The sequence below is a fragment of the Ahaetulla prasina genome, chromosome 2 (genome assembly GCF_028640845.1).
Source record: "Ahaetulla prasina isolate Xishuangbanna chromosome 2, ASM2864084v1, whole genome shotgun sequence".
NCBI lineage: Eukaryota > Metazoa > Chordata > Lepidosauria > Squamata > Colubridae > Ahaetulla > Ahaetulla prasina.
In genome coordinates this window covers 270234328-270261035 of record NC_080540.1, presented here as the reverse complement: position 1 = coordinate 270261035, position 26708 = coordinate 270234328, and the positions used below count along the sequence as shown (strand labels likewise).

At 38.3% G+C, this 26708-nt stretch overlaps 1 protein-coding gene across 2 annotated transcripts in view; it reads right to left on the bottom strand.

Moving 5' to 3' along the window:
- The window catches only part of SV2C (synaptic vesicle glycoprotein 2C), a 91852-nt gene that overhangs the window by 62409 nt on the left and 2735 nt on the right, over positions 1-26708 (bottom strand). For both annotated transcript variants that reach the window (XM_058171272.1, XM_058171273.1), the window contains exon 2: positions 561-1248. In XM_058171272.1, the coding sequence (XP_058027255.1) occupies positions 561-1143 (583 nt within the window). In that variant the 5' untranslated portion in view covers positions 1144-1248. The remainder of the gene's footprint in view (positions 1-560; positions 1249-26708) is intronic.

Sequence of the window (26708 nt, the reverse complement as noted above, 5' to 3'; positions counted from 1 at the left end):
TTCTGGATAGATTTTTATAATATCTAGAAAGGACAATAGGAAAGATAAGTAGAGGGGCAGTGGTCACATTCTGAGTTTTGAGAGCATGATACATTCCTTCTTAAATCTCTTCCTTCATGCAGCATAACAGGTTGTGTGGTTTTTCACTTCTGGGTGGAAAGAAGAGTTGATTCCTTTGATTGTTGTTGTAACAGATCAATATATTACCAGCTTCTTTGCCTTTGAACTTTGCCTGATTAACCCTTCACAATATACAGCAGAATAAGGCATTTTCTAATTTCTCATTACAATACCTTATATACTTGTTTTTATGCTTCATAGCCTAACCATATATTTATTCAAGACTTTTACACCTTAGTGTTCAATTTTAAGCAACTGGACAATTAGGAACAACTTGCTTTTTTGCTTGTCTGAATGCAGATGAAAAGAAAAATACAACTTTTTTTTGTCCTACCAAAATAGAAATCATGGGAGCATCTTATACATGTTCAAATAGGTATCTAAATAGCATTGGTCTAATTTATTATGATTCAGTGTGACAGACTAGAAGTAATACTCACCAAGCCATCCTGATCCAGAGTTGGGGATGCACAAATCTGTCTCAGCACTGGGCAATACAAATCCAACCACAAAAACCTCTACTCCATCTGCCATTAGTGCCATTCCAAGGACAAAAAAGAGGGCCCACTGAAAACGTCCATGCCCACATTCTTGAATGATTAATTCATATTGCTGTGCTAGTTCTTCTTCATCAGCTTTTCGCTCTGTCTCCAATTCACTTCGATCCTTATAAACATCTCTGGTTTGCTGTCCTAAAGCTGCAGTTCCATCTTTGTTCTGGGCTGTACTTGGGATTCCTTGATACTCTCCCTCATAAATTTCATCATCATCGTCATGTCCTTCAGTTGCTTCACTTGATCCTTCGTCTTCATTTCCTTCTCCTTCATAATTTCCATCTTGGCTATAATAATCATTTTCTTCTTCAGCCTGGAATCTGTTGTAAGATCTTTCAGTGTAGCCATCTTGAGCTCTATCTACTGCTCGGTTTGCTTTCTTTGCTGCCTGTTTTTTGGCCTCCTTGGCAATGTCCTGAGCCCCTTTTGCTAATAAAACCCTATCGTCCATCTCATAAGCTCTATCCATTGTCTACTTATCAAGATGTATTCACTATAGTTCTCTCCAAAAAGGTACTCGTGCTGGGTAACAGCAGTGGGGAACTCCAAATCACATTCAGTTTCAAAACAAAACCTAAAAAGAAGAAAAAAAGTAAATTAAAGTTGTTTATTCTTAAAAGAGAACCACACAAAAAATTTAAAATGATTCCTGCTTCGGAAACGTAACTATCTATCTATGCATTTCCCACAGGTTAAAACATACTAATTTACAGATGGCTGGTGCAATACAGAAATGCTCTTGCACGCAACACAGACATCAGATGTCACAGATAAAAAGATCAAGTGTGGTACAAAAGAGGCAAGTATTTTCCTCTCAGAAGCACTGAATACTTTCTAAAGCACTAAAAGAAGATCAAATTTCAGCATAGTTGAGAGGGAGTTGCTAAGGGAGGGAGTTTCTGTTCCAAGCCTGCAACTTGCTTTCCCTCCAGCATATTTCCATTGTTGAACACTAATCATCCAATCATGCAAAGGCGAAGCTATATGTAACTCTCTGCCATCTTGCATACAGAACCCATAAATTTAGCATCTGTTCAGATTTTAGGTTTACTGCACAGCACATCAAGAACAAAGCCCTCTCCCATTCATCTTACACTAAAAATATATGCCCATCGGCCTAAAATTAGATGTCAAATATACCGAAATGAAATCTAGTATGTATTTGATTTTTTGCACCATAAAATCAAGTCACACAGAGATTTCAGGTTGCATTATCCTTAATAATCATTACACGCTTAGTTATTTCGTCTAGAAGAGATTAATGACACTTGAAGACCAATAGAATGAAGGCAATCCAATTAGACAAAAAGCCAAACTCCTCTCCAAGGACTCTCACTTTAGTCCTAAATGCTATTATCAAAATGATTTAGCAATTCTGCTGAAAGGAAAAGGGATGGAATTGTCACTACACAGTGCCATTTTCCAATGATTAAGTGTTCACATATTCACTGTAGCACACTCATGAATGGAGCATCTTTGATTTAAAATCTGCCTGACATTGTTCCAAAACATCTCATGAAAATGATACTGTAAAAAGCTAGCCCCAGCAGCCTCAAGGGTTATATTTTATCACCTCTGTAAAGGCAATGTGATTTCATACATTCAGAACTGAAAGCTAACAAGAAAACACAAAGACAGTAAAAGAAAGAAGAGAACGGTATCTTTGCAAAATGTGTAATTATTATTGGGGGAGGGGAGGGTTATTCCTTTACTATGTCAGACTCCATTTCTCTTCATTCATTAAGATTATTAAATTCTATTCTGCGAAATCAACTATCTAGAATGCAATTGCAAAAATCTTCATAATTTATTTTAATCATACTCTGCATCATAAGGTAAAAGTAAAGGTTCCTCTTGCACATATGTGCTAGTCGTTTTAAGGGGTGGTGCTCATCTCAGTTTCAAAGCCAAAGAGCCAGCGCTGTCCGAAGGTGTCTCGGTGGTCATGTGGCCAGCATGACTAAATGCCAAAGGTGCACGGAATGCTGTTACCTTCCCACCAAAGGTGGTCCCTATTTTTCTACTTGCATTTTTTACGTGCTTTCCAACTGCTAGGTTTGCAGAAGCTGGGACAAGTAACAGGAGCTCACCCTGTTATGCGGCACTAGGGATTCGAACTGCTGAACTGCCGACCTTTCGATTGACAAGTTCAGCATCTTAGCCACTAAGCCACCGTATCCTCTACTCTGCATCATACAAGCCCTTAATATGATCAGAGGCTAAGATACAAAACACGTCCTAAATGGTACCTACAAACATTTGATTTGGAACACCTGTTTTTAGCAGATAGACACTGAAACAATAGTCACATAAGTAAAAGTTTCTAGATACGTTAGGTGACCAACATCTGAACTAGGATTGCTTTTCTACCAGAAACGTAATGTATACATTTATAGTTATTCTGTTTATAATTCTCTGGCTTTTTCCTCATCTTTTCAGTCTTACATGTTAAATTACTTTTAGAGTTCTATTAATTTTCCTATTAATTTGATGTAATTGAGGCATGAAAGCTGTTTAGAAAATCTAAATCAAGAGAGTAATCTTCCTTTACTTCTTTGCTTTAGTTTTTTCTAAACAGCTTTGGTGCCTCAATCATTAATTCTTAATTAATTAATTATGAATGTATTGACCTAATAGAACCAAACAGCTTATAATATCCTAGTTGAGAAACTAGGGGTTGGGAAGAGAGAGGTAACACCACCACCACCCAGTTTCCCAGGAAGATATCCTGCAACTTGGAATAGGTGTAATTTTTTACCTTGCAACTAAATGACTTTGGAGAAGGGATTAATTAATCCTGGAGGAAAATAATATATTCTGATCCTTATTGATCACCAAGTACTCTCTGAGCTCTAAAAAGCAGAAGTAATCTTATCAATATTAAGCTGAATGTCCAAGAATTGATATTCTGTGTTCTAGAGCAAATGCTCAAGGGTATCAAGAGTTAAAGCTTTGATACCCAAGAAAACACTCAGCTATCTGCCACAATAGCACTTATGGAAAGGATCTTCAAATTTATAATTCAGTGGGGTGTGTGTGTGTGTGTGTGTGTGTGTGTGTGATTGAGCTCTGGCAGCTCAAGAATCTGGACAAGAATTTGCAGTTTTCTTGGCAAGATTTCAGAAGCCATTTGCCATTCACTGGTTCCGAGGGCTGAGAAAGTGTCTAGCTCAATGGCTTTGTGCTTAAAAGGAAACTAGAATTCAGTCTCCCTGCTTCTAGCCTGATGCTTTAGCCACTACAACTGGCTCTCTAATTCCTTACAGACTGTCTAGTTATATTTATATGATCATATTATACGCAGTCTAGACCAGGAGTCTCCAACCTTGGCAACTTTAAGCCTGGGGGACTTCAACTCCCAGAATTCCCCAGCCAGCAAAGCAAAGCTGGCTGGGGAATTTTGGGAGTTTTATTTATTTATTTATTTATTATTTAAACTTATATACCGCCCTATCTCCCAAAGGACTCAGGGCGGTTTACAGGCATATAAAAACATCAATATACAAATTAAAATAATCATTAAAAGACTTATTCTAATGCCAATAATTAATAATACCAATTATTAAAAATAGAAATATAAATATTAAAATCAATTTAAAACCCCTCTAAATTTAAAAGTCTAAGCCAGTCCTGCACAGATGAATAAATGAGTCTTGAGCTCGCGACGGAAGGTTCGAAGATCTGGAAGTTGACGGAGTCCTGGGGGGAGTTCGTTCCAGAGGGTGGGAGCCCCCACAGAGAAGGCCCTTCCCCTGGGCGCCGCCAGACGACACTGCCTAGCTGACGGCACCCTGAGGAGTCCCTCTCTGTGAGAGCGCACGGGTCGGTGAGAGGTATCTGGTCGCAGTAGGCGGTCCCGTAGATAACCCGGCCCTATGCCATGGAGCGCTTTAAAGGTGGTCACCAAAACCTTGAAGCGCACCCGAAGGCCACAGGTAGCCAGTGCAGTCTGCGCAGGATGGGTGGTATGGGGGAGCCACGAGGCTCCATCTATCACCCGCAGCCGCATTCTGACTAACTGTAGCCTCCGGATGCCCTTCAAGGAAGCCCCATGTAGAGAGCGCAGTAATCCAGGCGAGACGTCACGAGAGCGTGAGTGACCGTGCATAGGGCCTCCCGGTCCAGAAAGGGGCGCAACTGGCGCACCAGGCAAACCTGGTAGAACGCTCTCCTGGAGACGGCCGTCAAGTGATCTTCTAGAGACAGCCGTTCATCCAGGAGGATGCCTAAGTTGCGCACCCTCTCCATCGGGGCCAATGACTCGCCACCGATGGTCAGCCGCGGATTTAGCTGACTGTACCGGGATGCCGGCATCCACAGCCACTCTGTCTTGGAGGGATTGAGCTTGAGCCTGTTTCTCCCCATCCAGACCCGTACGGCCTCCAGACACCGGGACAGCACTTCGATAGCTTCGTTGGGGTGGTCCGTGTGAAAAGTACAGCTGGGTGTCATCCGCATACAGCTGGTACCTCACACCGAACCCACTGATGATCTCACCCAGCGGCTTCATGTAGATGTTGAACAGAAGGGGCGAGAGGATCGACCCCGCGGCACCCCACAAGTGAGGCGCCCGGGCCAACCTCTGCCCCCTGTCAACACCGACTGCGACCGGTCGGAGAGATAGGAGGAGAACCACCGTAAACGGTGCCTCCCACTCCCAATCCTCCAACCGGCGCAGCAGGATACCATGGTCGATGGTATCAAAAGCCGCTGAGAGGTCTAATAGGACCAGGGCAGAGGAACAACCCCTATCCCTGGCCCTCCAGAGATCATCCACCAACGCGACCAAAGCCGCTCCGTGCTGTAACCGGGCCGGAAACCGGACTGGAACGGGTCTAGATAGACAGTTTCATCCAGGTGCAAGGAAACTGATATGCCACCATATTTCTACAACCTTCGCCGTGAAGCGAAGGTTGAGACCGGACGATAATTACCTAAAACAGCCGGGTCCAGGGAAGGCTTCTTGAGGAGGGCCTCACCACCGCCTCTTTCAAGGCGGCCGGAAAGACACCTCCACCAAGGAAGCGCCAGAACGCCTGAGCCAGCCTCGTGTCACCTCCTGCGTGGCCAGCACCAACCAGGAGGCACGGGTCCAGTAAACACGTGGTGGCATTCAGCCTCCCAACAACCTGTCCATGTCCTCGGAGCGACAGGGTCAAACTCATCCCATAAAATGTCACCAAGACCACCTCAGTCGCCTCACCAGATCACCGCAATCTTGGTCCAAACCATCCCAAAGCTGAACGATTTTATCGTATAGATAACCGTTAAACTCCTCAGCACGCCCCTGCAACGGGTCATCCCGCCTCCCTGGTGTAGGAGGGAGCGGTCACCCAAACAGGGCGGCTGGGCGGTTATCTGCCGATGCAATGAGGGAGGAGGCGTTCACGCCGCTTCTCAATGCCACTAGGTAAGCCCTAGTATAGGACTTCACTAGTGTCCGATCAGCTTCTGAACGGCTGGACCTCCAGGAACTCTCTAGGCGTCTTCTCCGCGCTTCATCCTCTCAGCTCCTCGGAGAACCAAGGAGCCGGTTGGGACCTGCGCCGGTCAGAGGTCGCAAAGGCACGACACGGTCTAAGGCCCCGCCGCGCCCGCTCCCAGGCCGCAACAAGTTCCTCAGCCGAGCCGTGAGCCAGACCTCAGGAAATGGCCCAAGCTCCGTCCGAACCCTCCGGTCCATCAGGCGCCTGGGACGGAACCAACGATCGGCTCCGCCTCCCGCGGTGGTGAATGGCGGTCAGAAAGTCCAGACGAAGGAGAGAGTGATCTGACCATGACAAAGGTTCAGTGACTATTTCCTTTAAGTCCAGATCTCTCGACCACTGACCAGAGACAAAAATCAGGTCCAGAGTGCCACCCCCAATGTGAGTAGGGCCATCAACTACTTGGGTCAGGTCCAAGGCCGTCATGGAAGCCATGAACTCCCGAGCTGCTGTTGATGACGAGCCAGAAGATGGCAAGTTAAAGTCCCCCATGACTAAAAGTCTGGGGGTCTCAACTGCCACCCCGGCCAGCACCTCCAGGAGCTCGGGCAGGGCAGCTGTCACGCAGCAAGGAGCCAGGTACGCGACCAGCAAGCCCATCTGACACCTATGACCCCATCTCACCAAGAGGGATTCGCACCCGGCAATCTGAGGTACAGTGGTCTCCCTCGGCTCCAGACTCTCTCTAATCACAACCGCCACCCCCCCACCCCTACCCTGAGCCCTCGGCTGATGGAATGCACGGAAGCCCGGTGGGCACATCTCAACAAGGGGCACGCCCCCTTCTGCACCCAACCAGGTCTCCGTAACGCCCATAAGGTCCGCGGCGCCCCCCTGGATAAGATCATGAATTAGGGGGGCCTTATTGGCCACGGACCGTGCGTTGCACAGCATCAGCCGAAGGCCCAGGCTCTGGGAGTCTTGAAGTCCTCCAGGCTTAAAGTTGCCACGGTTGGAGACCCCTGGTCTAGGGTACCCTCCATATATTCCAAAATTACAATTTTCTTTAATCCGGCAGCATAACTGGTTGTAGTCCAAAATATCTGGAGGCGCTCATTGGTAAATGTAGCACATAACTGTGAAGCTCTTTCACTTTTGGAAAACCAAATTATTTCTATTCTACTTTATTTCAAATGCAACTTCTAGAAAATCTGAATTTGTAGAATCATGCTCAGGAAACATGACTACAGAAAATACTTTTAAATTTGCTTTGAATTGATTTTGCTTTTCCTTTGGGGGTGATTAATGAAGAAAGCAGAGAAAGGGCATGTTTTACTGAAAATGAAAAAGAATGAGGTATGATTCAATACAGGCAATGTGATAGTTAAGAGATGGGAAGATGTACCTTATCCTATCTATATTCTAATAAACCTGGATATTTAGTCTAATAGACTCACCTGTTAAGTTTTTGGTATACATACAGGTGGCAATAATACTTAGCAATATTTTTGCACATGAAATTAGAATATTGCATGCTAATCCATTCTGTTCCACCAACATACCTTATATGACTGAAGTAACATCCCTTGTAAACTTGCATGGTAATTTAAAAGGGGCTTTTTTCTCTTGGATAATGTTATGGAGTGTTTATAAGACTAGATTGATTGCATGTGGAAATATGTTTGTTATACATCTCAGCACCTCTCTTTTCCGTTTATTTGAAGAAGGGATAACAACAATTCTTTCATTAAAGACTTTTGGAGTAATGCCACAATTCCTTATAATTTTAAAAAGTGATTTCCAGACAAATCTCCCTCTGATTTGTCTGCCCATATTTCTAGTGATTATTTCAGTGGGTACAAAGGAATTGAATGACATGGAAATGTGTTCCTTAGAATGAATGATAATGTGAACAGAGTAAGCACATCAGGGAATGCATTAGTAATTCTGTATATAGAAGTGAATGTTGCACTTGAAACAGGCAAACTCCCTTTTCTTTAGCTAAAGAATATGGCTAAAGAATGGCTTCACTATTAAACAACGAGGTTATGTAAGAGACTGGTAGACATTTAGCAAAATAATTTGGGTACAAAGCTATTTTTAAACTGATGGTTTAATGTGATTTACTCTGATTTTATCTAAATTAATGATGGTTGGCATTTTTCTGATAAACCTACATATTGAATCATCTGTACAATACACTTAGTCTGCTTAATAAGGCCTCCAAAATACTGCTACATTTAGAATGAGAGTTAGATTCTAAATAAATGTACACATTGTCCTTTAAATATATAGATAGTTTAATGTTTAATCAAAGATCTCTTTCAACAAAATTCACTTTAGAGTTAAGGTTGTTTTTTCAAGGTGGCTTTTGCAAGACAACAGAGATGGAAGATAAAAGGAGGAACAGAACAGACTTATGTTTCAGGAAAAGTTAAGTTTGAGGTATTTGATAGTATGAGATGTAGTCAAAATCAAAGAGATAATGAATGGGACATTGTAAAAAGAAAAAGAAAATAAGAAATTGATACAATGATCTGGACCTAAGACTGTTTGGGTAGGAGAACTGGAATGGAGTTCGGCAAAAGAATTGGAATCTGTATGATCTGGGAGAGGAGTCCAGATTGGCCTTGGACTTCACAGTCTTCAAGGTGACCATAGGTTTGTCTCAGAAAATTTCAGCTCCAACTCACATAGGCAAGCACATATGTTGCTTTGGAGGAGATGAAGCATAATCTGAATATAGAGTACAGGTTAGTTCTTGGGTTACGACCACAATCGAGCTCAAAATTTATGTTGCTAAGTGAGACATTTATTAAACGAGTTTGCCCTATTTTATGACTTTTCTTGCCACAGTTGTTAAGTGAATCATTGCTTTTGTTAAATTAATAATCCGGATTCCCCTTTGACATTGTTTGTCACAAGACTGAAAAGGAGATCACATGATCTCAAGAGTTTGCAACTGTTAGAAATACCATCACTTGCCAAGTATCTGAATTTTGATCATGTAACCATGGGGATGCTGCAATGGTTGTTAAGTGTGACAAGCAGTCTTAAGTCATTTTTTCAGTGCCTTTGTAACTTTGAACGGTCACTAAATGAACTGTTGTAAGTCAAACTTGTAAGCCTCTGGTGGCTCAGACTGCTAAGACAGTCTGTTATTAACACAGCTGCTTGCAATTACTGCAGGTTCAAGTCCCACCAGGCCCAAGGTTGACTCAGCCTTCCATCCTTTATAAGGTAGGTAAAATGAGGACCCAGATTGTTGGGGGCAATAAGTTGACTTTGTATATAATATACAAATGGATGAAGACTATTGCTTGACATAGTGTAAGCCGCCCTGAGTCTTCAGAGAAGGGCGGGATATAAATGCAAATAAAATAAAAAAATAAATAAAACAAATAAAAAAAACTACCTGTATGTTAACATCTGTCCTTTTCTGTGGCTAGATAACTTTCAAATTGAATATCAAGGTTTTGGCAAGCAACTCTACTCATGCCTGGCTAATTTCTGGAATTCAGAGAGAGTATGTTTCAGTGACTCCCTAAAGAAACAGAAATTGACATTATGTCTACATGGTACCGGATGAGATTATGTCCACAAAGCTTCTTTCCAGTCATTGATTTAATGGAGCTTCCTGTGTAACTGTACAATATATATTGCTTCAGCCAGGTATAAAGTACATCTTCTTACATTATCAAGAAAAAATCTTGTTGTGTTAGAGTCAATATGAAAATTCTTTTTTTTCCTATACCATGCAGAAAATATTTCTAAATGCATTGGGGAATAGTCATTTCATCACTCTTATTAAAATTTAATAAGTAAGGGTGAAATAGATTAACCTTTTTTCAGTAACTGTTAATAATACAAAGACACCAAAGTATGTTTATTAATACATTGAACTGAATATATACTGTGCTTATTCCATTAGTCACAAACTAAATATTTTAACAACTTAAAATAGCTGGCTTTATTTAATTAAGTTACCCAAGCCTTGCTTTGTGTACAGGCAGTCCTTGACGTATGACCATAATAGAGCCTGGAATTATAGTCATCACAAGTCATGCCAAATGCTAAGCGTCTCATCATGTGACTGACATTATCTCTAATCTAATAGTTCAACGTTTTCTCATCCTATGACCACTATAATTTCTTCAGCTTTACAGCACTTCTTCTTTCAATCTCACCATACTGCCCATTTTTCCCAAATAATTATATTCTTGGATAATTAAAGCACAGTGATGATGTTGTTGCCTGCTAAGACACGCAGTCTATTTGTCTCATGTTATTTACGTTAATTAAAAAGCAGCAGAGAGTAGATAAATACTTGTCACCCAGGAAATCGGAAGATCCTGAGATGTTTCCCAGCATTATTACCACCAGATACATAGATCACTATATATACTGGACTCCCATTAGATAAGGCAGGAGTTTCATTCCCAGACATCTGGAGGCTGTTTGCTAACAAAGCTTGGGTCAACAGTTAAGTTGTTTTTCTAGATGAAAAAGCCAAAAATCAAAAGCTTGATGGAATTAGCCTACAAATTTTAATTAAGTAATCCATCCTCAACAATAATACAGAGATAAAGGTAATTACAAGGATTAATCAAGCTTTAACACAGAAGAACAGCCGTTTTTAATTTTAATCTTTGTTCGCTAAAACTATAATCCCCAGAATTCCTACTCCTACTCCTTTTGCCTTATATATGACAGTTTTTCACTTGCTTGATAGCAACTCTGCACTGACAAAATGGGAAATTAAAATATAGTCCATTCTAGAATTGATATTCTAAATAGAGTATCAGATGAATTCTCTTTCTCAGCAATGGGATATAAGAAAATTTAAAAATGAGCACACCCACACCCGAAATAAAATACATTTAAAAGAAACACTTAAGTGAAAAGGACCGGAAGTTGTGGTCAGAACCAACAGCAGATGACCAAGATATTCGATTCAATGGGCATTAAAAAAAGTCTCAAGAAATGTATTAACAAACTTCAAATATATACTTATCTTTTGGATAAGTATATCTTTTGGATTTTATGCCTTTTGACATGATCTTTGTGGCTTCCCATAAACAAGAAGCAAACGTACTGCTGAATAGCTGCAACTTTATTAGGTGATGCTATTGTAAGCAAAGTGCTTCATTTCTCAGTGCATTCTTTTAAGAATATGTCTCCCTGTCAAGAAAAATTAGTGATTTCTTACAAGTTTTAATTTTTCCCCTTTGACAATTTGGCATTTTCATAATAACTAGTTACAGGTACTGTTCTTGAATTAAATTACTTCTGCTTCTAAGCAGCCCCTTGGATGCAAAAAAAAAAAAGTATGTGGATATAATTCACATTCACCATTAAAAAAAAGCTTTCTTCGGTACAACTGTAGACATGATGATTATCTGCAAATCATAGAAGCATTTCGTCATCAATATTGTTCCCTGTATGTCACAGATAAGGTGCACTGTATTGTTATCAACACCTAATTTATACAAGCTCACAGAAACCAAAGCATCTACAATTCACAAAGCTCTCAGAACAATTCATCATTCATTGTTGCTGCTACTGCATTCTTTTAACCTAAGTAGGTGTACTTGATTAATAATAGCATCATGAATTTCTTTATGGAAATATTAGATAATTGTGGATCTTTGTTTCAGTTTTTAGGTATTAAGTACAAGATGCGACATAAGAACATTGATTTCCAACTCAGGAATACAAATCAACGGAACATTTTTTTAGCCCCAGACTTTTTCACCCTGACACCAGCCTGATATGCTGAACTAAAGCAACCATTCTCCTAAAGTAGACTGAGTGAGATGGGGTTGTCCAATCTCATGGAGATTGTCAGACTGAAGAAGGCTGTTTTACTCAGATATTGCCTATGACAAAGGAAAATAGCCTAAAAGATGCCTTCCAATCAGTCATTCTATTTAGCATATAACATCAGAGAATTAAAAATGACTTGTAAATCAAAATCTCACCATGAAGAAATATTTTACAAATATTTTGCCCCATGGACATTCATTTTTGCATCTGATAAACAGGGGCAAAAATGTCCTTAACATAATTTTATCACTATCTGTATAGGGGGTACGTCACAAAATACATTATTCTTAAGTGTACTATAATTCTACTTGTTTTTCTACCTTTAGGGGTCTTCAAAGCACTTGATAGATTGGAATGCAAATTTCTTAAAGGTCTGTTACTAGAAATGGGATTTGTATTTAATGATATTGCTATAATCAATCAATTATATTCACCATACAAGCTATAATCAGAATCAGTGAAGCAGATATAAAGGTCTTTGAAATAAACAAGAGCACTAAACCAAAGTGCCAGCTTTTTTCCTTATTTTATCTTATTATTGATTATCACAGAGTATTAAGAGTAATAAAAATGTTTATTCCATATAATTAATTTGTTTAGAAATTATATTTATTTTTCTTCAAAATCCTAAGGACGCAACTATTAAAATATGAAATGAATAAAGTTCCCACAGAAACAGAAGTCAAATTTGATAAAACTGATTGCTATGATAATAATCAAAAGCATCTACTTTCCAGATAAGTTCACTTTATTATTATAAAGAATTGGCACTAATTAAAGATAATTATAACTCTCTTGCAAAAAATCAACACAGAATCTTAGTTGGAACATCTATTTTATGACTTGGCAAAATAGGCACAATAAAAATAATTCTTGCTAAATTTTATTGAAGTAAAGACTTCTTAAAGTCTTTCTGTTTACTTTTTCACAGCATATACATTTTTACATGGCATGTATACATTCAGTTTCTGAAAAATGAAAGTGAGAATGCTGCACCTCTTTGGGACTTGGATGGAACAACTCGCCACAGCCAACTTGCTGTGAGATAACTCAACATGGGCAACTCGCCACGGGACAATTTGCTGTGGGACAATTCAATTCAATTACCGGTATTTAAAATATGTTTAAAATATTTTAATTTTTGTCATTCACTTTTCATTTTATCCCTCCTTTGGCACACTTTAATTATTCTATTCCATTATTTCTTTAATATTAGTGCAACTCTTGTCCCGCGGTGAGTTCTCCTATGGTTAATTGGCCCTGGCCAGTTGTCCCGTGGCTAGTTAATCATGGTTAGTTGTCCACAGCAAGTCAGCTGCGGCAAGTTGGCCACAGTGAGTTGGTGATGGCAAATTGGCCATGGCAAATTGTCATAGATCCCTTTGGGACATACATGCAGCATCACAACATACACAGAAAAAGACACTCCTTGCATATGGCTGGTGAGAGAATTCTGGGATTTGAAGTCCATACATCTTCAAGTTGCCAAAGTCTATCCTGTGTTAATGATTCAAATTGTGCAGGTCTCTTAACAGTATATAAACAGAAATCACAAAAAAAAAATCCATACAGTATTATTAAAATGGAGATCTGTTTGTTCCTATCTGAACAAAAAGAGCTATTTTCTTTTAGTTATAAATTACTATAACTCAGTGCTTCTCAAATAGTGGGGCGGGCCCCCCAGGGGGGGCGCGAGACTCCGTAAAGGGGGGGCGCGTTTGACCTTGGCAAACACTGTCATAACAAGCTAAGCCCCGTGTTTACACGAAAAATGTTTTCTTCTTCCTAGGGGGGCATGACAGAAAATAATTGAGAAGCACTGCTATAACTGAAGTTGGCTTTTTATTATTTATTATAACAAATTTAGAAGGTACACATTAAAAAATATCCAGTCACTTAAAAACAGATAATAAAAGAATATTTTTAAATATACTGTTCAAAACATCAGCCAAAAAGAAACATAGTACATTGCTGTACAGAAAGTTCTATGGATTCATATTTCTATCATTCATTTTATTTTGAGACTAGTTATTATGTATTTGAATCATTTTATAATTGCAGTTAAAATATTGGCACAGTCCAGAGCTATAGACATGGTCAAGATGGATATGGTCCCTCCATTTCCCCCTCGCCCAAAGAATCCCAATTTGCTGTAAAATAAATTGAAATTGACACAAGAAAATGGCATTCACCATTTTTATTCTATAATCCATAGAGCAAATATTTTTAGTGTATCTTAAGATATTCTTCTATATAATGAAACAAATAAAAATGACATGGAGATAATTATTGGTCCACTAACCTAGCACATTCTTCTGAGGCCATAACTTTAATCAGGCACTTTCTGTAGCTCTGAATGCAACTTCCAGACTTTTCAAATGGAATTTGTCCCACTCTTCTTGAACTGACTGTTCTAACTATGTTAGGTTTGATGGGTTCCTTTTCCCAATTGTGAATTTCAGCTTTTTCCATAGTCAGTCTATATTGGATTCAGATCTATATTGGATTCATTTGACCAGAACAGTCTAATGTTTGCTTTCAATCATTCTTGGGTTTTCTTAGGTGTATGTTCTGGATCATTATCTTGATGGGAGGACTTATGACCTGCAACAGAGATTGGGTATTTGGCTCCAAAAGCCTTGGCAATCTGATTTCATTATACCCCTCACACATTCAAGGGGCCCAGACTCAGAGGCAAAAAAATTAACCCCATGGCGTTGTTTTTTTCATTTTTCCTTCTCTGAACATAGAGCTGCTATGAAAAAAGCTCTAAATGTTGTTTAATCTGCCCAGAGAACATTCCCATAGAACAGGGGTGTCCAAACTTGGCAACTTTAAGGATTGTGGACTTCAACTCCCAGAATTCCTCAACAAAGCTGGCTGAGGAATTCTGGGAGTTGACATCCACAAGTCTTAAAGTTGCCAAGTTTGGACACCCCTGCCCTAGAAAAACTGTGGATTGCAAACATGTGTTTTTAGGAAACTCAAGTCTGGCTTTTTGTGTGTGTCAGAAGGGGTCTTCCTGTATCTTATATCGAAGATACCACTTTCATTCAGACAGAAAAGGATAGGGCAACTTGACAGTATTGTATCTTGATCTTGGATATCAACTGGATGTTTTGATTTTTTCCCTAGTTTTTTTTCTTCCACCATTCAAACTATCCTTCTGTTCAATCTGGACTGAGTTTTCATTTTGCAGCCATGTCCAGGGATCTTAAAAAGTTTTCAAAATGGCAACTGTGCTCACAGGAACATTCTTTTCATCCTCATATACATAATTCTTTGCTTTTCCTTTTCTTGTTCCATTTTGACTGTGCTGCATACAAGGATCCAAAAACTCAAGAGTATTTTTCTCTATTCAAATAGTTTGAGTGATAATGAAATTGAATACAGTTGTGATACTAATTAAATAGTCTGCTTGAGAGACCACTGAAATCTAATAACATATTTTATTCTAAGAGTGCCAAGTTATCTCCATACCAATTTCATTTGATTTGCTATTTATAAAAATATGTTAAGTCGTACATCAAAAGCAAAGTGTGTGCCCTTGGACTTGTGACAGTTTCAACTTATTTCATGGCAAATTGGGATTCTTTCAGAAAAAGTGGAGACATGCCAATACTTTTGGACACATTCTTATTTATTGCTATTTATATAAAAATTGTAAGTTGCTTTTAGCATAATTTGTTGGAAAAACAACAAAAATGCCATAATAGTAACCAACTGTGCAAAAGTCATAGGCCACCATCCACTTTGTTGTTTTAGTAAAGTTTTAATTATCATCCATAATTATTTTTCAATCTCTGTATTAAGATTCAAACAGAAAATATGTACACAAAATTTAAACAAACACAATTTTCAGAACAAAATGGCTTCTTCAAGCAAAAGTCAGTATTTGGTGTGACCTCCCTTGGCTCTAAGCACATCTTGAACTCTTGTAGACTGTCCTGAAGTTTTCTGAGATAATCTTCTAGCATATTATCCCAGGCTTCTTTCAGCACTTCCAAGAGTTCTTTAGATTTAGGTTTTCTTCTATTTCTTTCTCTGTCCGGGTAATACCATACTGCTGCTATAATATTCAGGTCTGGTCTCTGAAGGCCAGTCCATGACTTTCAGTGCTTTATCAGCTGTTTTCCTGGCTAAAAAATATTTCACTGCGGAAGCAGTATGCTTGGGATCATTATCATGCTGAAAAATAAACCCAATCCAAATCAGGTGCCTTCTAGAAGGAACAAGAAGACCTATCTGTACTTTTCAGCATCCCATCAATACAGGCAATATCGCCTGCACCACTGGCAGAAATGCAGCCCCTTTCCCATGCTTGACTGAAGACCACAAGCTCTCATTCGTCCACCTATCTCCATTTTTTCTTAACATAACATAACATAACATAACATAACATAACATAACATAACATAACATAACATAACATAACATAACATAACATAACATAACATAACATAACATAACATAACATAAGAGTTGGAAGAGATCTTGGAGGTCTTCTAGTCCAACCCCCTGCCCAGGCAGGAAACCCTACACCATTTCAGACAAATGGCTATCCAACATTTTCTTGAAAATTTCCAGTGTTGGTCCATTCACAACTTCTGCAGGCAAGTTGTTCCACTTATTGATTGTTCTGTCAGGAAATTTCTCCTTAGTTCTAAGTTGTTTCTCTCCTTGATTAGTTTCCACCCATTGCTTCTTGTTCTACCCTCAGGTGCTTTGGAGAATAGTTTGACTCCCTCTTCTTTGTGGCAACCCCTGAGATATTGGAACACTGCTATCATGTCTCCCCTAGTCCTTCTTTTCATTAAACTAGACATACCCAGTTCCTGCAACCGTTCTTCATGTTTTAGTCTCCAGTCCCCTAATCATCTTTGTTGCTCTTCTCTGCACTCTTTCTAGAGTCTCAATATCTTTTTTACATTGTGGCGACCAAAACTGAATGCAATATTCCAAGTGTGGCCTTACCAAGGCATTATAAAGTGGTGTTAACACTTCATGTGATCTTGATTCTATCCCTCTGTTTATGCAGCCCAGAACTGTGTTGGCTTTTTTGGCAGCTGCTGCACACTGCTGGCTCGTATCTAAATGGTTGTCCACTAGGACTCCAAGATCCCTCTCACAGCTACTACTATTGAGCAAGGTACCACATATACGGTACCTGTGCATTTTGTTTTTTTGGCCTAAATGTAGAACCTTACTTTTTTCACTGTTGAATTTCATTTTGTTAGATAGCGCCCAATGTTCAAGTCTGTCAAGATCCTTCTATATCTTGAGCCTATCTTCTGGAGTGATGGCTATTCCTGCCAGCTTGGTGTCATCTGCAAATTTGATGAGTTCCCCATCTATCCCCTCGTCCAAGTCATTGGTGAAGATGTTGAAGAGTACTGGGCCTAAAACAGAGCCTTGGGGTACTCCACTGCATACTTCCCTCCATGTGAATGTAGTTCCATTGAGGACTACACGTTGAGTGCGGTTGGTTAACCAGTTACGAATCCATCTGGTGGTGGTGCTGTCTAACCCACATTTTTCTACTTTATCTAGTAGTAGGTTATGGTCTACTTTATCAAATGCTTTATTTAAGTTCAAGTAAATTATATCTACAGCATTCCTCTGGTCTACTAATTTTGTCATTTTGTCAAAGAATGCAATGAGATTAGTCTGGCATGATCTGTTTTTGACAAACCCATGTTGGCTTTTGGTTATTACTTTGTTTGTTTCTAGGTGTTCAATGATTCGTTGCTTGATTATCTTTTCCAGAATCTTCCCCGGTATTGAGGTCAGGCTGATAGGTCTGTAGTTTCCTGGATCTGTTTTTTTTTTCCTTTTTTGAAGATGGGAACTACATCAGCATTTTTCCAGTCTCTGGCAGCTCCCTTGTGCTCCAGGATCTTTGAAAGATATAGTTCAGTGGTTCTGAGATCTCGTCTGCCAGTTCCTTCAGAACCTTGGGGTGTAATCCATCCGGTCCTGGTGATTTGAACTCGTATAGGGTAGATAGGTGTTCACTTACCATTTTTTCCCCTATTTTAACTTGTGTTCCTAATCTGTTTTTTGTGGTGCTGTTTTTGATAGGTTGGATTTTTTCCTTTTGTGTAAAGACAGATGCAAAAAATTAGTTAAGTAGTTCTGCTTTCTCCCTGTTGCTTATCACCTTCTTGCCACTTTCTCCCAGCAATGGGCCAATTGTTTCCTTGACTTTTTTCTTGTTTTTAACATGTTGGAAGAAGTTTTTTTTGTTATTTTTTACTTTTGTCGCTAGCCTTTGTTCGTTGTGAGCCTTAGCTTTCCTCACTTCATCTTTACAGGTCGGGCTATTTGCTGATATTCTGCCTTAATTATTTGCCCCTCTTTCCACTTTTTATACTTGTCCTTTTTGTCTTTCAATTTGTCAGATAGTTCTTTATGCATCCATGCTGGTTTCTTTTGAGATTTATTATTTTTCTTCTTCATTAGTATTGTGCTAGGCTGGGCTTTTATAATCTCACTTTTCAAAATTTCCCAAGCTTCTTGAGTTGTTTTCCCCTTGAGGATTCTCATCCATGGAATCCTTCTCAAGCTCTAAGTTTATTGAAATTAGCTCTCTTAAAGTCCAAGACTCTAGTTTGACTTTGTTCTACTACTTGTTTGCATAATGTTGAATTCCAGTATTGCGTGATCACTTGCCCCTAAGGTTCCTGTAGCTTCAACACCTTCTATCATTTCATCTCTCTTAGTGAGAATTAAGTCCAATATGGCTGACCCCCTTGTTCCCTTCTCTACTTTCTGGGAAATGAAGTTGTCTGCTAGGTTTGTTAGACACCTGTTGGATCTTCCACTTGACGCAGAGTTTGTCTCCCAGTTGATGTCAGGGTAGTTAAAATCCCCCATTACTACTATGATGTGCTTCCTACATACCTTAGTTAGCTCACTAGCAAAAAGTTCATCTACTTCCTCTGTTTGGTTGGGTGGCCTATAGTATAGACCTATGGCAATATCATTCCCCCCACCCTTTAATATTGACCCAAATGCATTCAAGATAATTTTCATCATTGTTGTGCTCTATTTCTGTAGAGATGTAGTTATTTCTTATATATAGTGCAACTCCACCTCCTCTTTTATTTGGTCTATTTCTTTTAAATAATTTATATCCCTCTAGCTGTATGTTCCATTTGTCAGTTTCATCCCACCAAGTTTCCGTAATGGCAACAATATCATATCTTCCCTCATTTACTTGAATTTCTAATTCACCCTGTTTATTCCTCATTCTCTGTGCATTGGTGTATAGACATTTGAGTCCGTTTTGATTGACCTTGTGTTTACTGTCTACATAACCTGTGTTGTGCCTGACTACCCCTACTTTCTTGCCACCTGTTGACTAGTGCATATGGTATGGCACTCACTATTAAATGCTTGGTTTTGCTTGATAGCAGGGCTGATAATCTTACCCACACAGACATCTATGTTACATTTATTTATTTATTTTATTTTTTTATTTATAATTACATTTCTATACCGCACCATCTCCCGGAGGACTCAGGGCAGTTTACAGCCAATATTAAAATACACACATCAATACAATATAAATATGATAAATAACAATATTAAAAACAATTAAAAACAAATAATTACTGGCCGAATCACTAAAACGGTCAGAGACCGATTAAAACCCATTAAAATTTCGCTAAAATATGTCTTAGGCTAGTCCTGCTTGATGAAATAATAAAGTCTTCAGTTCACGTTTGAAGGCCCGGAGGTCGGGGAGTTGGCATAAGCCCGGAGGTAGCTCGTTCCATAGGGCTGGTGCCGCCACAGAGAAGGCCCTCCCCCTGGGGGCCGCCAACCTACATTGTTCGGTCGACGGCACCCTGAGGAGGCCCGCTCTGTGGGAGCTCACAGGTCATTGGGAGGCAATCGGTGGCCGAAGGCGGTCTCGTAAATACCCTGGTCCTAAGCCATGGAGCACTTTAAAGGTGGTAACCAGCACCTTGAATTGCACCTGGAAAGCTACCGGCAGCCAGTGCAGACCGCGCAGGATGGGTGTTATATGGGAGCAATGCGGTGCCCCCTCTTATCACCCGCGCGACCGCATTCTAGACTAGCTGGAGCCTCCGGTGCTCTTCAAGGGGAGCCCCATGTAGAAAGCATTGCAATAGTCCAGGTGGGAAGTGACGAGGGCATGAGTGACCGTGCATAAGGAGTCCCGATCAAGAAAGGACTGCACTGATAACCCTATTAATTTTGGATTGCTGGGGACAGAAATTTTCTGTTTCAGTTAATTCTCTGTCCTCACTGTTCAGTTTAAATGTTTATCCAGAAAATCTGTGAATGCATTGCTAAGTAACTCAGTCCCTTTCTTTGATGGATGCAATCCATCTCTTTTGTACGGTTTTACATTGGACCAGTTGCAGACATCATGACTAATAAAACCAAAGCCTTCCCTTTTACACCACTCCTTTAGCCATACATTAAAATCCACTACATGCTGGCCTTTACCTTTTTGTTCCTTATATACTGGTAAAACCTCTGAAAAGATAAGCCTACAACCTATACTACTAAGTTCATAACCCAAGCTCTGAAAATCATTCTGCACAGAGTACATCCTTTTGGGACAGATCATTTGTGCCAAGATGTATAATAGCATCAACATCACAATCCTTACTGGCATTCTTGACTATCTTAAGAATACGCCTCGTCTCTGCTGGCAGTAGCACCTGGCAGACACCTGACCTCTTTCAAAACCTCCATATCCTTTCCTGAATTTACATCCCTTACAACTGAATCACCAATCAGAACGTGGCTTCTCTTTTTGGATACCATGCTCTTCTTGTGTGACCGATCTCTAATACCTGATTCACACTTTTCCCTTTCCTAAGTAACTTCTCACATATTGTCGATGATTTGACCCAAAAATTTCAAATTAGGATTAGTCACTTCACAATATCCTTTCCCACTGATCCTCAGTCCATATCTTAGCCTTTTCATGCTGTACTCCTCCTGCAAAAGTGGTTTCTTGACTGCTACCCTTCCACAAGGACCTTTTTGATCAAGTTTCATCTGACTGTAGAATGGTCAACCTGGAATCCCGATGAAGCTGCCAGATGCTGAGCCAGGTCCTTGTGGACTTCCTCCAGCCTCTCAAAAAAAGAAATTCTGAGGGACTTCTCATCAGATTTTTATTAGCAAGCTTCCAATGAATTACAGTGGAAGCTTGCTAATAAACGGTCAAGCATGTCTTGCAATAGACATGTAATTATTACACAAACGTGTACTAGATCTTTTTGCACAGTCATTTTGGCATCAGATAGTAGAACACATACAGGTGTTAGCAATGACTGTACTTAGGGTTACATTCCATTTAGGTTTATGGGAGCTGTGTGTCTGCTGTTGCTCAAGTGTATGGGAGGTTGCACTACATGGTCTATAAAAGCTGGTTTTTCCTGTTTTGAATACTGCATACAAATTTCCTGTATTTTCTGGTTTTATTCTAATAAGGAGATTGAGACATAATTATACATGGTTATTATACACAACAACAAATCTAATGGTGGTCTAAGACTTTTGCACAGTACTGCATATAATTCAGATTGATCAAACAATAGTCAATATAATATAATATAATATAATATAATATAATATAATATAATATAATATAATATAATATAATATAATATAATATAATATAATATAATATAATATAATATAATATAATATAATATAATATAATATAATATAATATAATATAATATAATATAATATAAAGTAATATAACAACAGAGTTGGAAGGGACCTTGGAGGCCTTCTAGTCCAACCCCCTACCCAGGCAGGAAACCCTACACCATCTCAGTCAGATGGTTATCCAACATTTTCTTTAAAATTTCCAGTGTTGGAGCATTCACAACTTCTGCAGGCAAGTCGTTCCACTTATTAATTGTTCTAACTGTCAGGATATTTCTCCTTAGTTCCAAGTTGCTTCTTTCTTTGATCAGTTTCCACCCATTGCTTCTTGTTCTACCCTCAGGTGCTTTGGAGAACAGCCCGACTCCCTCTTCTTTGTGGCAACCCCTGAGATATTGGAACACTGCAATCATGTCTCCCCTAGTCCTTCTTTTCATTAAACTAGCAACTACCCAGTTCCTACAACCGTTCTTCATATGTTTTAGCCTCCAGTCCCCTAATCATCTTTGTTGCTCTTCTCTGCACTCTTTCTAGAGTCTCAACATCTTTTTTACATCGTGGCGACCAAAACTGGATGCAATATTCCAAGTGTGGCCTTACCAAGGCATTATAAAGTGGCACTAACACTTCACGTGATCTTGATTCTATCCCTCTGTTTATGCAGCCCAGAACTGTGTTGGCTTTTTTAGCAGCTGCTGCACACTGCTGGCTCATATCTAAATGGTTATCCACTAAGACTCCAAGATCCCTCTCACAGGTACTACTATTGAGCAAGGTACCACATATACGGTACCTGTGCATTTTGTTTTTTTGGCCTAAATGTAGAACCTTACTTTTTTCACTGTTGAATTTCATTTTGTTAGATAGCGCCCAATGTTCAAGTCTGTCAAGATCTTTCTGTAACTTGAGCCTATCTTCTGGAGTGTTTATCTTCTTGTTTAGATTTAATATTAAATTATTATTTAAATATGTGAATACATTTTCTTGCTAGTTTTAATTCTATTTTCTCGTTATATCTGAACTGAGACAAACATTATTTAAGTAAACAAAACAACTTTAAACAGTGACGCTGAAATAAATAGTCAAAGGAAACCTCAAAATTTCTTTTCAGTTCAACATAATTTGAATATGAACCCCAATGACTTCCACCAAACATACAGCTATTTAAAACACAATTCCAACAGTGTAATTTCTACAAAATTCCACCAGAAATTCTCCAATCTACCACTCTGGAAAGTCAGTGGAGCTAAATGATTCTGCATCTGTTATTGTGAAGCATTTCCTAATGTCAATGTATAGTAGGTGCTTAGAATAGACATTACTCAAAGTTATCTCCTGACAGAACACAGTCTGATTTTAAATCACAGGTATTAATTTAATAAGACCAAATGTGCCACTTTAACTACATCCGGTTTCCTGTCTATCTCTCTAAACAATCAATTCAAACCCTGGCAAGACAGATCTGCCCTTTATGGCCCTCCTATATATGAGAAGATAAACCATGAGCGCTCAATTTAGATATGGCCCTGCTCACTACTTCCTCCAACACATTTGCCATTTGACCTGAGCCTCAATTTAGGAGCACAATTACTCCTAAATATTTCTCCTCATCTACCAGATGAATCAACTATTTTGATCAGTCAGCTAAGAGATTATGAAGAGCACTTCTTGTATTGAAGGAAGATAGGGGTTTCAAATTTTTCCTATATTGCTCATTCTTAGGAGACCTGTGGACTACTTAGAACTGTAAACCAGCCCAAGAAAATAATAAGAGGCTTTGCACCCCAGCACAACTTTGCTTCTAATTGCTGCTTGCTGTTTTTGCTCTTTCTCCCTGCCAACAATCTTTCTATCCATCCTTTCTCCAGTTTTCTTTCCCTACTCCATGTTTTCTTTTCTTGATACTCCCTCATTGTTCTTTCAAGCCTATCTGTCCCATTCCAAGTTTTGTTCTCTCCTTTTTACTAATCCTATTTCAAGCTCAATTTCACATTTTCACATTGATTTCCAAGTTGGCTGATTGGTTGATATTTGCTTGTATCTTAACCAATCCACCAACAGTTTATGGACATCTTAACAACAAAGGAGAAAAACGCCAAGGACTCCACAAAACCAAATAAAATATATAAAATGACCTTGCAATGACTTATTTTCTTGCTGCTGTAATCACTAATCCAAAAATGCATTTGCAATAGCTATAGTGCTAACTTTTCTTCCTTGTTCTAATAAGCATCACGTCCCTCTACTCTGCATTGATATTTTGGTTCACACAAAAATCTAATGTCACTTAATTGATTTTGCCTTAGTAAGTTGTATGAACTCAGATGCTATGGTTTATAAATCATTATTTATTACTTCAACCATTCTCAAATTAAGCCATCTAATTTATTCTATAAATCTGTTTAAACAAATCATGGCTTAATGTGATATATAAACCCAATTAATGAATTACCCAATGCTGCAAGGCTATGCGGTTAGCACTTGAAGCAGAGGACTAATTATTTTGGTAATGTAGTAACTTTAATATCAACTGATGTTTTATACCTTCAGGCAATCATATTTTACACATTTAACCTTAATTTCCTAAACATTTTATTTTTATTTAATCAATAGTGATTTCTGCTGGTTTTCTCTGAAGAGTAATTTCTCTTCCTTCTTGAAATTATTTTCACAACCAGCATGCAAAATGATAGATTTCTCCTTACTGCTCTTTTCTAGCTTAACCTGTTCAATTATATCCAGGAAATTATATCAAACTAGGAACTGCAAGATTATTTTCCTTTTCTGTAAGATCAGAAGACATTGCTATTTTATTAAGTTTGTGCCATCTATTATGAACATTAGTATATCACTTAAATCTGTGTTTGGAGCGTTAGTAATAAAGGGGGGGAGTATTTTCTTATTCCTAAAATTAAAATTCAATGTTAGTAATAATACCATAGAAGATCTATTGAATGGATTAAAGAAACAAAAAAATGTCAGTATTAAAATGCATACATAGAAACATATATTGCATGACCAAATTTTGTCTACAGCATTCAGATAAATCCAGGATATATTTTGAAACCTGAGTTTCTTCAATTAGAATAGAATAGAATAGAATAGAATTTTTATTGGCCAAGTGTGATTGGACACACAAGGAATTTGTCTTGGTGCATATGCTCTCAGTGTACATAAAAGAAAAGATACGTTCATCAAGGTACAACATTTACAACACAATTGACAACACTCTCAAATGAATGTACATTTTAACATAAGTGTATTAGATTCAGCTTCTTCAGATACCTTACTGTTTTCCACTTTATACTGCAATGGAAAAACTTTTCTCTGAAGGACAATATTATCCCAATCCGCCCCAAAAAAACCAGTGTCCCTTCCTTTTGTAAACCTTCCAAAGGTTTTCTAACTGGCAACTAGTTCCCTAGTGCAAGTCTTTGCTATTTCAGCATAAAACGTAAAGACAAATTAATTTTATTTGGAAGATCCACCTTTAGAGATGTAAGATAAAAGGCCCTCTAATTACTATTTGGTAGGTGTTACTTCAGCTGATTTTCTTTGATACTTTCATTTGGATTTGTTTTATTTATCTACTCTGAATACTCACGCAGAACTGTATTCTAAATATTTCTGCATAGGTTGCAAGGGCACGAGACAGGCCTTTTATTCATCTACTTTCTACTTCAGAAATGAAAAAGAACTTCACAGACCAACAGGGCGCTGCTTTCTTTTGGTCTTATTTTTTCTGTGCAACCTTAGAATGGGGCAGTGGAATTTCACACCAGGATTCCTGATTCTGATGTGAATACCAGGTTTATTGTTTGCACAGTTAACGTATATTAGATTTACATTCTTCCCAATTTAAAATATCTAGCACAGATAACATATAATTTAAATATAGCTACTTCACCTTTAAGTTCTCCAAGCTAATAGTTTTCCTACCTTTCAAATATCAGTTTTCTCGTGAGTAGAATATCCTACAAATAATTTGCAGACAATCTTTCTTTCTAAAAAATATCACAACAATTAAGATATTCTGGAAGTGCCTTTTTGTTAAAACGAATAGTCATACTGGAGTTAAAAAGAGAGATTTTTAATAATAACTACTAATTTACTTATCTAATTTACTGATCAAAAGTATCTAGTAAAAGACTTAATAGTCCATCAAAGAGCATACTGTACTTTTATAAAAGAAGGTTGCCTGTTTGATATCCTTCACAAAATACACATTTGGTTGCCTAGTGCTTATAATTACTCGGTTGCAATGCGTAACATTAAAAGTTACAAGCAGCAATTGAAAAAAATGATTTTTACAGATAGGTATACATTTTATGAAGTACATTATTAAAGTTTGCTCCCATATTTAATCTTGTATCCTAAAACAGAATTTTTTAAAATGTATTTTTATCTTAAAAGGAAATACTAAAAGCTGGAATACCCTTGAGCATAATAATTTAATACATATAATGCACTTCATTTTGTACAGTAAACATTTTTACTCAGCCTTTTAAAGCTACATGCTGTTACTTAGTAAAACTCAATTAAATTAGTTACCTACTCCTGATCTATCTAGGATGTTAAATGCTATCAGTGACATAACAAAGCCTGCATAGCTGAAAACACTCCTTCCTATTTGCAAATTCCTTTAATCTAATAACCGTGTTTGATTAAATAAGCACCAACATTCGGATTTTGATAAATAGATTTATATGGATCTCCTGCTATTTATAGTCAATGACGGCAAACGTAATTATATTGAATGGGATTTTCCATTAAGATTTGCAAGCTTAGGATCAACCTAGGTAACAAGGTTATAAAAATCTTGCAGGATTTACTTGGAAGTCAGTTTTAATAAAATCAGTCAGATTGTTTTCAATTAAGATTTGTATAGGATAAAAAGATAACACTTTAACAATTTTAATATAATTTTAATTTTTCATACAGCCTTAAAATTATACAGCATTATTTTGTCCTTCATTATGTCAATTTGTCATGTTCCCCTATGCTTTTATTTTGCTTCTACCTTCTCATGCGCACTAGGCTTTGCTTACAAAAATAGCCTCTCATTCTGTCTTTTGAACATTAGCTTCAGCTCTTTATTTTTTAAATATCCTATTATAAT